The following is a 15,689-nucleotide window of genomic DNA, read 5'->3' as shown; positions in this document are numbered from 1 at the left end:
GGTTTTTTGCTGGAAGTGTAGGAGTAGGGAGAGAGATTGAAGTCATCCTAGCAGAGGTCTGAGCAGAGTTACAAATTTGTTGTTGACCTTTCAGGACTTTCTTGGCTTACAGAGTTGTGTCTGATCTTTGTAAAATCGACTCATGATTGATTCTCTCTGACTACAGAAATTGGTTTGAGGAAAATGTGAATTAGAAAGCATAAAAGAAAATAGCCATCAGAGTTTATCTTATGGCTTTGGTGTGGTGGCTGTTCTGCTGAGTGGTATCCATACCTTCCAAATATTATGCAGCAAGATTGGCATCATTCTGGCTGAAAGCCTTATACCTATTAAGTGCATGGCATGCTTCCTTTTATACTAAAGCTTAATGTTCCTGTATATAAGTTTGTATGCATTAAGATGAGAAATGTACAAATGTTTGTCAGGCTGAAAATTCATGTTGATATTGGTGTTAATGCAGAACTGCATTTAATTAAGTAGACTCTTGGTTATATATTTAAAAATATGTAGATTTCAAGTGTAATTTGCAAAGATACCTCAACAAATTACTACTCTGGTCTGTGGTGGTGGCATGTGTACTGGTTATAGCAATTCAAATCTAGTGATAAAAAGAAATGTAGGGATACAGAGCACTGACTGAAGAGGCTGTTACTAATTACTACCATTGACATAAGCTGCAGTTTCCTTCTAGCATCTAGATCTTTCATTTAACTGTGGAACAAGATGTGCTTATATTTTCTGGGGGAAATTTTTGCTTCTGAACATGAATGGCAGGGATTCTGCAGGAGAGAGAGGTGGTTAAAGTTTGGGGTAGTGGTTGAGTGCTACCAGAAAAACTGCTTGCTGCTTTCTGATGATAGGAGTCAGAAATGAGAACTAGAGATGAGAATCCAGTGAGCAAATGCTTATTGGAGAAGCAGGCTCACGTGATTCTAGGGTTGGTACCTAGTCAAAAGTGATGTATTTGCTTCACTTTTCTATTCAGGGCATAGAATATTTTATAGGGCAGACTTTATTCTTGCAATGGGTGTTCTTCCTACCATATCTGTAGAAAGTATTTTCCATTTACTGCTGTTAGTATGTGAAGCTATTGTGTATATATAGCATCTTATTTTCATAATGTACTTTTTTTGTAGCAGGAGCCTTTATGCCCTCAAAGTTGAGTTTTTATTAGTTCCTCATAGTGTTTTTACATTGATGAGAAATTCTGTGCCTGCTTTGCCAGTTTGTAACTACCACATTAATAGCTTAAAAGGCTTGTCTAGAGTTGAACTCATAAGTCATTTAAGGATGGCACGGGCCTTTTGGATTCCCCATTACATCATCTGTGTTCTTACCTAACCTTAGCTCTGCCAGGATGAGTTTGAATGTTTGTACAAAATACAGTCTGATACATCTTGCAACTTTTCCGAATGCCTTTTAAAACTAACGTAAACATATGGAGTAAACATAGAATCCAGTGAATGAACTGTTGTTTTTCAAAGTTAAAAATCGTAATTTTTCTTTTTTCCTATGCTTTTTTACATACTTTTAAAAATTATTATTTTGCTATTCTTGCAGTTTGCTATGGGAAGAGACTTTGTTAGAAGCCTTGCTAAATTTTTCTGCCACACCCAAAGGGCTATTTCTGCTTCATAGTACGGGTGCCATGAATGACTGTGTGAACTTTATGTTCAGCAGTTTCTCAAAAAAACTCCAGGTAAGCATCATACAGCCTGTACAATTTTTCTTACTTATAATGATTATCATAAAATGAAGAAGAAAGAAAAATAATAAAATAAATCCAGTTATCATTTTACCACTAAATTTCTGCAAAAATGAATTAAAAATGTAGCTTATCGTGTTTCATATTGGTGCCACACAAGTTTGTTGGATGTTACTCTTCTTCAATGTCAGGTATTTATTTAGTTTTTCTGACTTTAGAGTAAAAAGTTTGAAACACTAAGCAAAATATTTTTTTTATTATTTTTTTATTTTTTTCTTCCAAGTGCAAACATTTCTGTACCACATTGGTAGGTGGTGTTGAAATCTAGATATACTAGACAATACATGAAATGTAATCAAAAATCAGATAATGTGCATCTTAGGGGAAAAAACATGATGATACAGACATCCTACTGAATGTGCACATAAACCATTGTAATACTAATGTTTTTATTCTTTGCTGATGTTGCATATCTCAGCCATAGTATTTTGGATTTAAATTTTGCTAACAAACTTAAAGATGTTTGGTTTGGAATCTGACCCTGGTAAGTCTGTAGAGGATAATATCTATGAACTGTTCAAGTGTAACCATACAGTGGATCAAATTCTGTAAACAAGTGCAGGAAAGATCAATATTTAAGAAATCATTTGAGAGTTTCATGTCCTTTGAATAACACTGTGCTTTTATATTTCTTACTAACAGACAAATGAATATGAAGAGTTTGGCAATAGAGTGATTGTTACACAAATTGCGACAACACCAACAGGTGCAGTAGCTCTACAGACTTCAGGTAAATTGAAGAATGATGTCATTATGCATACTTACATGTTGTAGTGATGCATATTAGAAAAAGGCCATGAGAAGGTTGATGTTTTTAACATCTGAGTGGAATAATTGCACAGTATTAGCAAAGACTGCTTAAGTGTCTATTGATTTCTTCTTGATGGAAGTTTATTCTTTCCAACTTTTAGTTCATTCACTTACCTTGATGCTGGGTTTTGTTTTGTTTCATTTTTTTTTCTTAAATTAAGCAAAATCTTTACTTCATTGGTTTAGATTTCCAGAAATTTCCTGTATGTGCATGAAGACATTTATATCTGTTAAATAATAAGTTGCTAACAATCTGTGAGTGCTGCTTATTGATCTACAGATCAGAATTAATAAGTGTTGATTTCTGTAATTTGTATGTACTTTTCCATGGCTACTGACTGCTAAAAGACTGAGAAACTGCAAAGGCCTGAATGTCATTGGTGCTCTTATACAATAGTGAGATGGAATTATAATATCTGAATTGATGATTATTCTCTTATTTCAACTTGTACCACAAAGTCCCTTCAGATTCATTCTCTGATAATTCACCTGTTGCCATCCCACCCCACGGTCTAGGTAGTCATTATGCTAAAACTAGAATCTTATCAATAAAGTAAAGCTACTCTCTTAGGTTGCTAAGGTACAAAAGTTGCAAATATTCTCTCTGAGTATCTAGAAGCAGCTGGTGTGTAATTAAAATGATTTGACTGAAAGATTGTCAGAAAGGCAGGCAAATTCTGCCAGTCAGGGAAACTGATTGTTAGTTGCTTATAATTTATGCCTCTGGGATCTTTCAGAAAGCAGGGAGCAGATCTACTTGAGGAGTAACCCATCTGTGCTGTTTAAGGTTCTCAGCCAACTTGCTGCTTCTTATGGCCCTTGGCATCAAAGACAAATGGTAGACCAAAAATAATCAGCATTAATTTTCAACCTTGCAATGAATGTAAAGTTTGTATTATAGCTATAACTTACATTTGGAGGTTTCAGAGTAGGATGGCTATCTTTCCTCTTCTATTTTAATATTTAACATTTTAAATTTAGCTAGTAGTCCTTCTCTTAAAAAGAGTTTTTCAGTCCTTAACTTTTCATTGTGCTGTGTTTTCATTTACTAATGAGTTATAATAAATCTGTGTTTTTAAAACCACAGAGCCAATGCTAGCTGAAGCTTGATCTGTAGCAGTCAGCAGTTCACTTACGTGGCTGTTATATAAATATCCTACTCCAGTGTAATAGTCTTTGCTAACTGTTGCTGTAGATTTTAGATTGAATATAAGCAGACTGCTGCAGAAAGGTAGTTTGACTAAAGGATTGAGAGTAGCAGGGAGAGTAACCCTCAGGCAGCCTGTCTCATGAAATTTTAGTCCACAATGTAGACAATTTTGAGAATCTGAGTTAGAACTATGGTCTAAAATGTTTTTTTAATATGAAAAATGTTTTTCTGGTATTCTTGCCGTTCTGATGATTAGAAGAAAAATTTGTTGTAGGTTTCATAAAGGCATTTGTGACTGAATTATGGGCTCTTTTGGAGTGTGGAAAAGATGACGTGAGGATAACCCAACCCAAATCCACTCCAGTTGACCCTATTGACCAAAGCTGTCGGAAGGTGAGAAATTACTTAATCTTCTGTATTGGTATGGAAAAAAGCAGGGCTGTATTTCAGACAGGATGATACATACGTTTCTGTAAATTCTTATCGTGACTATACCTGCTTATTGGCACATGGAGCAAAATTAGTGTAATACACTAGTCAAATGATGACTGAAAGAATTCTTGTACTGCACTGCAGGTAACAATGCCAAGGATCCATTAAAGTCAATATAAACTAATAAATAACAATCATGACAAAAGTGAAAGTCTTAAAATATTGGTCATCAGTTCGTGTCTCCTAGCAGGTAACAATGCCAAGGATCCATTAAAGTCAATATAAACTAACAATCATGACAAAAGTGAAAGTCTTAAAATATTAAAATCGTGTCTCCTGTTACTGTAGTAATGAGAGTGGTGTGCTTTAGAGTATGCTGTGTCTCTACATTTTAGAATTATGTGATAATGAAAATATTATAATTTTCAAAATTGCTTGTAAAATTTGACAGATAATACATATTTCACAGACACTACTACCATTTTAGATTATTTAGACACTTGCTAGGGTTTGCAGTCTTATTTGGGCCAGCTCTATGTCAAGTTCGTCCTACAGAGAAGGATAAGAACAAACTTAAAGTTAATGGCAAATAATTTTTAAAGTTTATTTGGTTATACTTAACTGATTAACATTCCCTTTTGTCCCTCCTTTTTCTTTTTCGTTTTCTTTTTTAGTCTTTTCTGTCTCTGATAAACTTGCTCACTTACCCTGCAGTTTTTGAGCTTCTGAGTAAACAAGATATACCAAATAAACCAATGTATTCACTCTGCGAAGTACCTACAGATATTATTGTAAGTATAGTTTTTGTTTTTAAAGAAAAATAAATACTTCTGTGAAGACCTTTTCCTGTCAAAATGTTACTGAAATAATAGAATAAGATTTTTCTTCTTACTGAAAGATTTTGAAATTTTCTGCATTTTATATTATATACAGCATGAGGGCAGTATATGCACATATCACTTCATGTTAACCTGAATTTTCAGTTTGAAATCCTAAGGATGGTATAAAACTTGATGCCTAATTTAAAGATCATCTTTCATGACTTATGTTAGAATTGTCGTTTTCCATGGAAAAAAAAGTTCGCATACAAAACCACCTTTCTATGTGCATGTACATATATGCTGGAAAATCCCTATTCTTGTATTTTATATAATATTGCTTTATCACATTGTCTGTGACAAAAAAAACAAAAATTAAGAAAAAACACCAATTGAAAACCTTTATATAATATTGCTTTATCACATTGTCTGTGGATTTAAACAAAAATTAAGAAAAAACACCAATGGAAAACCTCGGGCTTCCTCAATAGCACAGATGATTCGCACACAGAAGAAATCACTAATTGGAAAGTTACTGAGTAAGGCATGTTTCAATCCTAAGAAAAATCATGTTACCATTTCTGTATTTAGTATTATTTTGTATTAGTTCATCCAAGTGCAATCTATTTATTTTTTTTTTCATCTTCAAAGCATAGGTAAATTTAATGTTGTCTTGACTGGCAGTTAAAATCAGATTTATTTTTCTAATGAGCTAGCATTTTGGATTCCTGTTGTGCTGAAGAGTTTGTTTAGTGCAAGCTGTGGATTGGTGGTAGTTGAAGTTGTTTAGACAGTGTATAGCATAATCATGAACTTTTATGTTTGGAAGGGGTTTTTGTAGTTCTTTTTCGTAACACTGTTTGGGTGATTTCAGGAGTAAATGGGATGATAAATTTCATTTTTCCAATACACTCAGTGTTGGTGTGTCCACCTATGGATAGTTCTGTTCAGTCATCAAGTTTTCTGAGACACTTGTAGCAGGGTAGATAGATGTATATTGAAGGTGATACATACTTGAGAGCTTTCAGATTGGGGTTGGTCTTAAGTAATGATTTTCGTGACTTTTGAAAGCCTATGTTGTGTTGGCTTTTGAATTAATTCAATAGTTTGATGGAATTCTCTCTATCACAAATAGCAATTCTGATATAATTGCTGAAAGTTCCCTGGACTGTTACAGATGTTTTGGATAGGGTTTGTATGTCATACTGTGCAACAGTGGGTTTTGTGCACCTAAGCTAGACATTCAGGGTTATGTGCTTAACAGAAGGGAAATACTCAGTTCATCAAATGTTAATTTAACGTATAATGGCTAAGTCCAAGTACTCGGAAAGCTTCTGGGGTTAAGCAGACATAAAGATTTGTTATAACTATGGTTTTGGGTGGTGATTGCAGAAAGCTAAAGATAGAAAATTTGTCCAGATGTAACTCTGGTTGAAAGCCAAGTAAAAGCAATTTCGGTGCCACTAGAAGACTTGGTTAGAAGACCTAATTGCTTTGTGTGCTTCATTTTCCTGTATTTCTAAATCATGTCATATTGGCACAGAATCTGACTTGTAGTATTTATGCTGAATTATATTTGATAATGCAGAGAACTTAATCATCTTTGTATGACCTTTATTTCTTAAACACACAGGATATAAACATTTTCCTCCTCTGTATTTTTGGCTAACCAGTTGCATCCTTGACTGAACAGATTTTCAGTTGAGCTTTTACTACTTTTAACTGTTCACTAATAAGGTTTTTATTTTGTGCCCTTAAGAAATTTTTTCTTAATTCATGCCAGTTTTTTTTTTTGCTATATAAAAATGATTTAGAAAATGGAGCAGATGAATAAGGGTCCTTCTGTCTGCCTTCACTCTTCCTTTGAGAGGTTCCCCAGTACGCACATTCAGTGGAATCTGGCTGGGAAAGTACCCTCCAGATCTGTAGCTTTGAAAGACATGTTTAAGCAGGTGAATTTTTTTTTTTCTCCCCCCCGCCCAGTGATTCATGGAGAAGCTTATATTTAGATGGTGTATCTTAGGTTTTCAAAGTAGATGACATCCTACCTGTAGTATTTAAGCTATGCACTGTAGTTGAGCAGTGCAGATTTATCTGCACGTTTTTCTGGTCCATCTTTGTGTTGGACCTTGTTCACTGCCTTCCTTACTAATATCCCAAATTACAGGTTGGTCTGTTTCTCAGTAGTCCTTTCTCTCTGCCTGCTCTTTCTACTCTTTTGCAGGCTCCAAGCTTTGATGTATAGATGAGAGAAGGTGGTTGTTGGCAGAGAAATATCCCTTGGCATTTAACTCTTTGCACCTGTAGATATCTGAAGAGCCCTAAACCCCCAAAAATCAATTGCTTGCATTAACAATTTTATGAACAGCCTTGAGGTCTGAGTTTAATTATTTTGTTGTGAATTTTATTGTGAACATACTGTGTGGAAAAAGGACATTCTTTCTAGCCCTCTCCCTTACTGCCCAAAAAAATCTATTAGGGAAAATAGGGTTTCACTTTATTTTAAATAACAGTGCATTTTATCAAGAGAGTTAACTCTGAGAAATTCTAGAGCGTTTTTGTTGTTGTTGTTTCTTGATAAAATGCACTGTTATTTAAAATAGAGTTAACTCTGAGAAATTCTAGAGCATTTTTGTTGTTGTTGTTTGTGTTTTTTTCTGGTACTAAGGGTTTAACTTGTGATGTTTACTTTTTTCTGTGTTGAAAAACAGAGCTTTGGTTGATTTCGTGAAAGTATGGATCCTAACTTTTCTCTCATATCATATTGAAATGACTCATTGATCTCAGCATTTGAATAATAACTCTCTGCTGTCTCTGAGACTATACTTATTAAACGTGGAGAAAATAATTTGGATTAAATCCAAACTTTTAAATAAAGCCTATAAGACTTTGTAGTTTTCTTCTGACCATAGCACAGCAATCTGTCTCTGAGATGATAACATCATCTTTTAATGAAATAATTTCTTCAGAAGCTGTTTGGATATGCAGTGAACCAGAGGGGAAGATAATTAGATTGGATTTGTGGAAGAAGTGGGAAGCAGCCACAGGTTGTTGTCTGTTACATGAGATGCTGTAGGATGAAAGATGTAAGCCTCAACATCCAAGCTAAGCCTTGTTACACTGAGAATAAATGGCTGTGTTTTGAAGCATGTAGTACTAACAAGTGTTAGAAAGGGTATTATACTAAAGGATTTGCTGTTCTTTTCATTAAAATAAGTGTATACACATTTCAAACATACAAAACCCCTACTTTAACATTTTTGTTGTGCTTTAATACTAAATAAAAACTACACTACTTGATATGCGAGGATCTTTTTGTATGTTTAGTGATTTATTTTTTTAACTGAGATTTTTTTTTTTTCCCTCTAACCTCCTGTATGGTTTCTTTTTACCATTGGCTGTTATGGTGAAAAGCCCATCTTACAGAAATAATTTCAGTATGCTGTTTAATAAGGGGTCTCATTTTATAGTAAACATTCCTATGAAACTATTATGTGCATAAAATAAAATATCCTACGTGAGTTTTTTACATTTGTCTTCCTTTGGCAGGATATTATTGACAGGCTTATAATTTTGAATTCAGAAGCTAAAATTCATTCCTTATTCAGTTATGAACAATCACATATCTTTGGTCTGAGGTAAGATGCTCATTTTTTATTCTCTGGTCACATTAACTAAATAGAATATAACATGCTTGGATGTGTTGCTTCTGATGAGATAACATTGGTTTTTATTATGCATGAAGGTGAAATTCCACCTTTTTTAACATAAGATGATTAAATGAAAAATGGCCTACAAAATGAGAATAGCAATGAATCTAATCTTATTACCTGTAAATGAATATATTGTAGTATGATAAGCAGTAATAGAAATTGCATGTTGTTATTTTGCCTAATTCATTGAAAAGAACATCCATTGTAGTGCATAAAACAAAAATCATAACGAAATACTAAAATAAACAAGGTATTTTTTACCATTTTATATCCGTTTGGTTTATCTAGTCTCTCTGTACTTTATTTTTTTTAATGTATCGGTTTAATTCTCACCAATTTCACCAAAACTAACTTTGAGAAGGAGAGTAGTATTTGATCCCAAATATTTCTGGAACCTGAAGGTATGCTTAAAATAGTGCTCATGCTGTCATGCTCATGTTTTGTAATATTTAGTGCTGTATAATATTTTAACATAGAAATTAGTTTCTGCATTTTTTTTTTTTCTAAAGTTGCGTGTATGAATCCTTGAATTCACCTTTTTGTTATGAATATATTTTGTGAAATTGAAGTAGAAGATCTGCTGGATTTTGCTTCATAGTATGGAAAACTTTGATAATGTCTCTTGGGCAAGACATAGCACAATTGATTAAATACTGCAACATTAGCTTTCTGCAGCTGAATTTGTACTTCGATATCACAGTAAAATTATTTCATACTATATATGAATAAGCATAAGATACAGTACAATTTGCTGATAAGGGTGAGCATGGGGGAGGTGAACAGTAACAGAATTTGGAGTTGGGAGATATATGCTTTTGTCATATAAATCAGAAGTTATAAATGCTACTTTGAAGGAAATCACTAGTTGAATAGAAATGAGAAGTCCTAAAATGAAATTTGAAAAATAAGATCTTATTCTTCATTTAGGATTATATTGACTCCATAAAAAACTTAATAGAACTCCCATTGATTTAATTAAGGATAAGGGAAAGTGAGACGTTTTACAGTTTAAAATAATAGTTGGCTTTTAGATTGTGTTCTATCTTTATAAGGTAAAAGAAGAGATTTCTTCTACGATGATACTAGGAACCCTCGTAAGGTATAGGCAGAAATGAATGAATCAGTCTGATTGCATAGGCAGTTGACTCCCGTGCCGTAAGGTGGAGACTGGTACACAAATACGTGGATCATGTTGAGGTTGTGTTGAATGCTCACAATATTTTTAGCAAAGCCTATACCCAGTGGAGCAACAGAACTACCCATAACTACACATATGAGCAATGTGACAAGCTCATCTGTAATCCTGTAAAGGAAGCTGTGCTGTTACACAGGTGAGATGAGCTTCAGAGGTCACTGTGGTAATGACACGTTCTGCTGGACACTGACAAAGTCAGAAACCAAGTGAAAATCCAGTCAAAATGCCAGATTTCAAGAAAAGATTAAGTAGTATTTTCAGTATGAAGCCTACTCTTAAAGTGGTAGGTATTTTAATAGCTAGTAATCAGAAAGAGGAAAATTTTAAAAAACATTTCAGTATAATTTTCAATAAATGCTTTGTGTTCTGCAGGTACTTTTGGAATCTCAGTGGTACTTGATTTTTAACAGATTCAGTCATTAGTCATTATTATGACTAATTCAATCGCCTGCACGCATTTTTATTATTACATAGTTATTCTAAGTTCCCTATTAAAACGATACTAGAATTCTGGATGATTCTGGAATTTGTTGCGATTACTGTATTGTTTACAGTATTGAGGCTGGCAAGAAACTCTAGGCTATATTATCTGAGGATGAGGTAAGCAGTTCATTTTAAATACCTTTTGATTCCAAGTTCCATGAGCTTTTCTGTGAGCACTGCTGACAGCAGGTATGTGTGTTCTGTAAAGTGAACTTTGCCTTGTGTAGTTGTTTTGCCTCTTGACCAGATTTCTTTAAGAATACCAAATTCAGCAACAGTTAGATCAAATAATAGCAGATGCTTAACAGATCTGAAAACTTAGAAAGTTAATTAGAGCAAAAGATCTACATTTCTCTTTGCTGCTATATAGAATTAAAATATTTAAATGTTTATGATAACTGCAACATTGAACTAACAGTTTTGTGGCCGCGTGATTTTGGTGAAAAATTTGTCTAGAAATATTTCTTTCCACTAGGCTTAATACCAATAATACAGCCAAATGCACGTTCTTTAGTAGTTCACAGATCTACACAGCTGGATAGTTTGGTACTTGGTCAGGTGTCACTGTACGTGTGGCTCACCCAGAGCTGAGTGCTGAACTTCGGATCTGTTTTAATTTAGAGGGCTCTGAGGTCCTTCAACCCACTTCTATTGTTCAAAAGAGTTGCAAATTTGCTTACTTGAATGTTAAGCAACTTCTGCAATTTAGAACTTGTCCTGGTTTCAGCTGGAATAGTTAATTTTCTTCCTAATAGCTGCTGTGTTTTGGATTTAGTGTGAGAATAATGTCGATACCACATATTGTTTTAGTTGTCTCTAAGTAATGCTTATGTTAAGTCAAGGGCTTTTTCAGCTTCCCATAGAAGCTGAGAGGGAGCACAGACAGGACAAGCTGGCCAAAGGAATATTCCAGACCCCAGACATGATGCTCAGTATCTAAGCAGGGATTCCCCAGTGGGCAGGAATCTGCAGTCACTGCTTGGGACAGGCTGGGCAATTGATCACGGGGTGGTGAGCGATTGCACTGCGCATCACTTGTTCTCTGCAGTCTTTTGTCATTATTATTGTTGTTATTTCCTCGTCCTTCGATGTCCTATTAAATTGTTTTTATCTCAACCCCCAATTCCCCCCCCCCCCCCACCCCAATTCTTTCCCCAGTCCCACTGCAGGGACTGGGGAGTTGTGAGCAACAGGCTGCATGGTGTTTGGCTGCCTGCTGTGTTAAACCACAACAGGACTGTGCTTTTCTTCATGTGTATACTGTGCTTCAGTGACTTAAAATTATTTTGGTTACTAGCTGTGTAACTATAGGTATTTCCACAGTCTGTTTAATCCAAAAAGCACAGATGTATGTATTTGTTTTTAATGTTAATATTGCATTTTTGGGTGGATGATTGTTTTCATTTTGAATAAAGTAAGTATGAATCCTGAACTATTATTACGAAGGACAGTCCGGCAGAGGCTCCGCTGTCAACTTTCCTTTTCAGGCTTGCCCCTTCCCAAGAGCAGTGTGCACGCAGTAGAAGTCAAAGGGAAAATGTAGGGAAGGTAGATAGAGTTTTGCATAACCAGTATCAGTCTATAAAGAATACTCCTACAGTGCATTGATGCAAACTAGGTCCTGTGTGATCAAAGTAAAATACTGAGTTTCGAAGCAAGTTGTAGCCTAGTGCAACTCTATTTTTTGTAATTCTTAACTTGGAAGTATCTTGGTCTAGGATTCTTCTTCAGTAGTTTCACAGATGCTGATCTGGTATTCCTTTAATTGCAGCTATTGTGTGCATCTAGGATAACTTTTATTCACATCAAGTCTCTTTTAAAAATTATTATTTAAAGGGAAGCCTTAGGCAATAAGTTGGAGATAAGAATAGAAAAGTGAAAGTATATAAAAAATTCCGAATTTGTGTATACAAAGATTTTCAAACTGTCAGTTCAACTTTCAAGTTCAAAGCATAATTGTACTTACTAGAAGCAGAAAGTTTCTCAATCAGCCAATATTGGTTGATAAAAGAACACTGAAGGCTGTCTCAGCCACTCTTTTGTACAGCCTGAAAATCTGGGTGCACAAGAACTTCTGCAAAAATTCTCAGTAGTCTTTCTATTTTAGAAGATTCTGAACTTAAATTGCTGTCAGAGCACAAATCCTAGAGAAAGAGAATTCACAGCAGAAGTTAAAAATACATTTTTAACATAATAAACGCAGAGAATTTTCTTAATTTAGTGATCAGCTTTATTTCTCTTATACAAGTGTACCCATTGATTTTATCTTAGAAATTATTGGATGTGAGAGAAAAAAACTTCATAAAGGTGTGACACTGGAGATCCTAACCATCTTTCTTTCAAGGCCAAACTCTTTGAATCTCTGTAACTTATATTGGGAAAGGGATCGAGTAAACAGCTGTAGCATTCTTTTATTTCAGACTGATTAATTATACGGCATCAAGGCAACTTATGTAGTATTTCAGTATAGTGAATACATCCATGAGCTGTAAGTTTTTACAGCCTGCCAAGAAAATATATGCATAAAATATATTTTCAAAGCATCTGCCTACAGCATTATCCAGGCATTCACATATTGCTGTTCTCTCTATTCAGAAACTCAATTTTCATTGAATGTTAGTAGTGCTGTGTGAGCGCGAATAAAGTGTGGCAAAGTACCAGATTTTTACCTTCAATAATCAACCCTCTGTCCCTAAAGAGTATTAATATTCCAAAATAAACTCCAAAATACTGAGTCAGTTTGCATAAAAAACAGGAGAAACAGTATTAGTGGCAACAGGTGTAGGCTGTGGGCCTACAAAACTAGTAAGGGAAACATTTGGGAAAGAGAATTTCAATGGCTCATGCTATATTGACATCAAAATCAATCAGCATCTTGAAATTTGCCTCAGAGCAGTATGTATTAGTCAAAATTTGATCTAGTGCTCTCCAGTGAATTCCAGGCGAATGAATCTCCTACAGGAGCTGGAAGATGAACAAACATGTGAGATAGGGAAGAGACAACTTTGTGGCTTTAGGAAATCCAGCTAATAAGCACCCATGTGTTCTTTTTCATTGTATTTTCATCTGGATTGTAAACACACCCGCTGCATTTTAATAATGATGTAGCTTCAGCATATGAAATAATTTTTTCCCTTAATTGTACTTACCTTATGTGTCTTGTTAATTAAAAGAATGTGTGATTTTAATGATTACAACACAATGGAAGGACCATTAATTATCTCCTTTTCTAAAGGTAGAAGATATGAATCCTGATGATTCTTTTTCCTCAGGTCAACGTGCTGTTTAGATTTATCCTCTCATTCTCTTTATCAAAAAGCATTATGAGTAGCAAAAGCTTTTTGAAAATGGTCTTATATAATTTGTTAAAATCTCATTCATTCTAAAATGAAGCAAGACTTTATTTAATACTGGTTTTAATCAATTTCAGTTTCCCCTTTAGAAAACATGGCACGCTTTTACTAGTTTCATGTTTTCTTTTCCATCTTGCAGAGCCAGAAATAAGGCTGTACCTCTTACTTTCCACGTAACTTCATTTTAAATGCCCTGTCGTAGCCTACGAACGCTGTTTAATGTCACTGATGAATCTTTTTGATCACTAACATTTGAAGAACAAGCTGGTACCTCTTCTCTTGCAATAACATTTACCGTGCTATTGGCTGGATGTACTGAAGAAACCCTTCTCATGCCACATCCTTGTGGCATGCAAAGTCTCCATGTCTTTGTGAGGGGAAGAAAGCCACGTTCATAGAGTTCCTCCTCTCGGGGGTGTGGTGAGAGAGGGGAGGAACTGAGCCTGACTGTATTTATTTCTCCTTCTGCATCTACCAGATAAGAATTCTTATGATGGAAGCATGAAACACTATGTAGTCCTCCAGTTATTGTCTACCAAACCTTTTTCAATTAAATAAGGACAACTGATTGAGGTAATAATTAATTAATGATCCATTTGCTATTATTTTAAGTGTGTTTTCTGCTTAGTAAGTGATATGTAGTTCTTTGGAGATGAACATCTTCCTTCCAAGCGTGCCTGCTGGATGTGGGTGAGGGAAAACACTCTGCAGTAGTGATCACTGAACAGTGTATGTGTCCTGTAAATTCACCCCTGTTTAATAGTCCAAAGGTAAAGGAAAACAGAGTCTACATTAGTAGTGATGAGGATGTGCAAGGGGATTATTTTGGCATGCTTCCACACCATATAGTTATCCTGTTAATTTGGGTTTTTGTTAGTTTCTATGTTAATAGAAGTTTGTTAGGTTTATTAATTTAAAACAACTTATAATTATTAAAAGAGGAATAGCAGATTATGTCACTTATTTGTTGATTTTATTTTATTTTTAACTTCAATGAAGGAAATGAAAACACTTCCTTCAATTTAAAATCTGCTTCACTTCTGAGTGCTCTAGGCTGGCAAGTGATGCTTATGAAAGGATTTTTGTTTAGCTAGGGAAACTCTTTTACCATTAGCAATCACATTACATGTGATTTGTAAGTGCCTTGGGTAGCAAAAGTGCTGTAGGTGCTCTTTGAAAAATCTTTTCAGGTGGAAAACGTCGTAAGGAATGCATCCGTCTCTGAGTTTTCTTCCTGGGAGAAACATGACTGCCCTGAGGTAGTACCTTCCAGTGCCCGTCAGCTGGGAGAAACATGACTGCCCTGAGGTAGTAGCTCCCAGTGCCCAGGTGTAGCTCAGGGTGTTGATAAATGCTCTCGTCATGGTTGCGGCTGTGATGAAGTTGACTTTCTTCCTAGCAGCTGGTATAGTGCTACGTTTTGGATTTGGGATAAAAATAAGCGTTGATAAAGCACTGATGTTTTGGGTTGTTGCTAAGCTCTCAAGGCTGCTCCTGCTCCTCACGCCGCCCAGCCAGCGAGTAGGCTGGGGGGGCACAAGAAGTTGGTGGGGGACACAGCTGGGACAGCTGACCCCAACTGACCAAAGGGGTATTCCATACCATGTGACATCTTGTTCAGTGTATAGAGCTGGGGGAAGAAGAAAGAAGGGGGGAGACATTCAAAGTTACAGCGTTCATCTTCTTCCCATTATCTGTCCTCATAACAGGTGCTTTTAGCAACTCAGTAAAATTCATAGGTGGCTTAATGATACTGTTTTCAAGTGAAGAAATTTAGAGAGGCGACATAAAAATTAACAAGTTTCTTTTAGCAGCTTAAATTATTTATTGACTGTTTTATATCCCATGAAGGACCTTCTGTTCTGCTGTAATTAAAGATGTTATGATTTCACCTATCAAATCTGAGGAGATAGTCAGTTTACAAAGGCACACAAGTATTAGTTAGCATGCCTTCTTTCAGACTAGAGATT

The 15,689-nt window shown here is 35.2% G+C and overlaps 1 protein-coding gene across 2 annotated transcripts in view; it reads left to right on the top strand.

Annotated features, from left to right (window-relative positions):
* Positions 1 to 15,689, top strand: part of TBC1D32 (TBC1 domain family, member 32) — a 78,607-nt gene that overhangs the window by 24,981 nt on the left and 37,937 nt on the right. For both annotated transcript variants that reach the window (XM_014966492.1, XM_014966491.1), the window contains exons 19-23: positions 1,561 to 1,699; positions 2,408 to 2,495; positions 4,000 to 4,118; positions 4,832 to 4,948; positions 8,525 to 8,613. In XM_014966492.1, coding sequence (XP_014821978.1) covers positions 1,561 to 1,699; positions 2,408 to 2,495; positions 4,000 to 4,118; positions 4,832 to 4,948; positions 8,525 to 8,613 — 552 coding nt within the window. The remainder of the gene's footprint in view (positions 1 to 1,560; positions 1,700 to 2,407; positions 2,496 to 3,999; positions 4,119 to 4,831; positions 4,949 to 8,524; positions 8,614 to 15,689) is intronic.

The sequence above is a fragment of the Calidris pugnax genome, unplaced genomic scaffold (genome assembly GCF_001431845.1).
Source record: "Calidris pugnax isolate Ruff unplaced genomic scaffold, ASM143184v1 scaffold31, whole genome shotgun sequence".
NCBI classification, from domain to species: Eukaryota; Metazoa; Chordata; class Aves; order Charadriiformes; family Scolopacidae; genus Calidris; species Calidris pugnax.
Note: the sequence above shows the minus strand (reverse complement) of the source record. Positions and strands in the feature narration are given on the sequence as shown.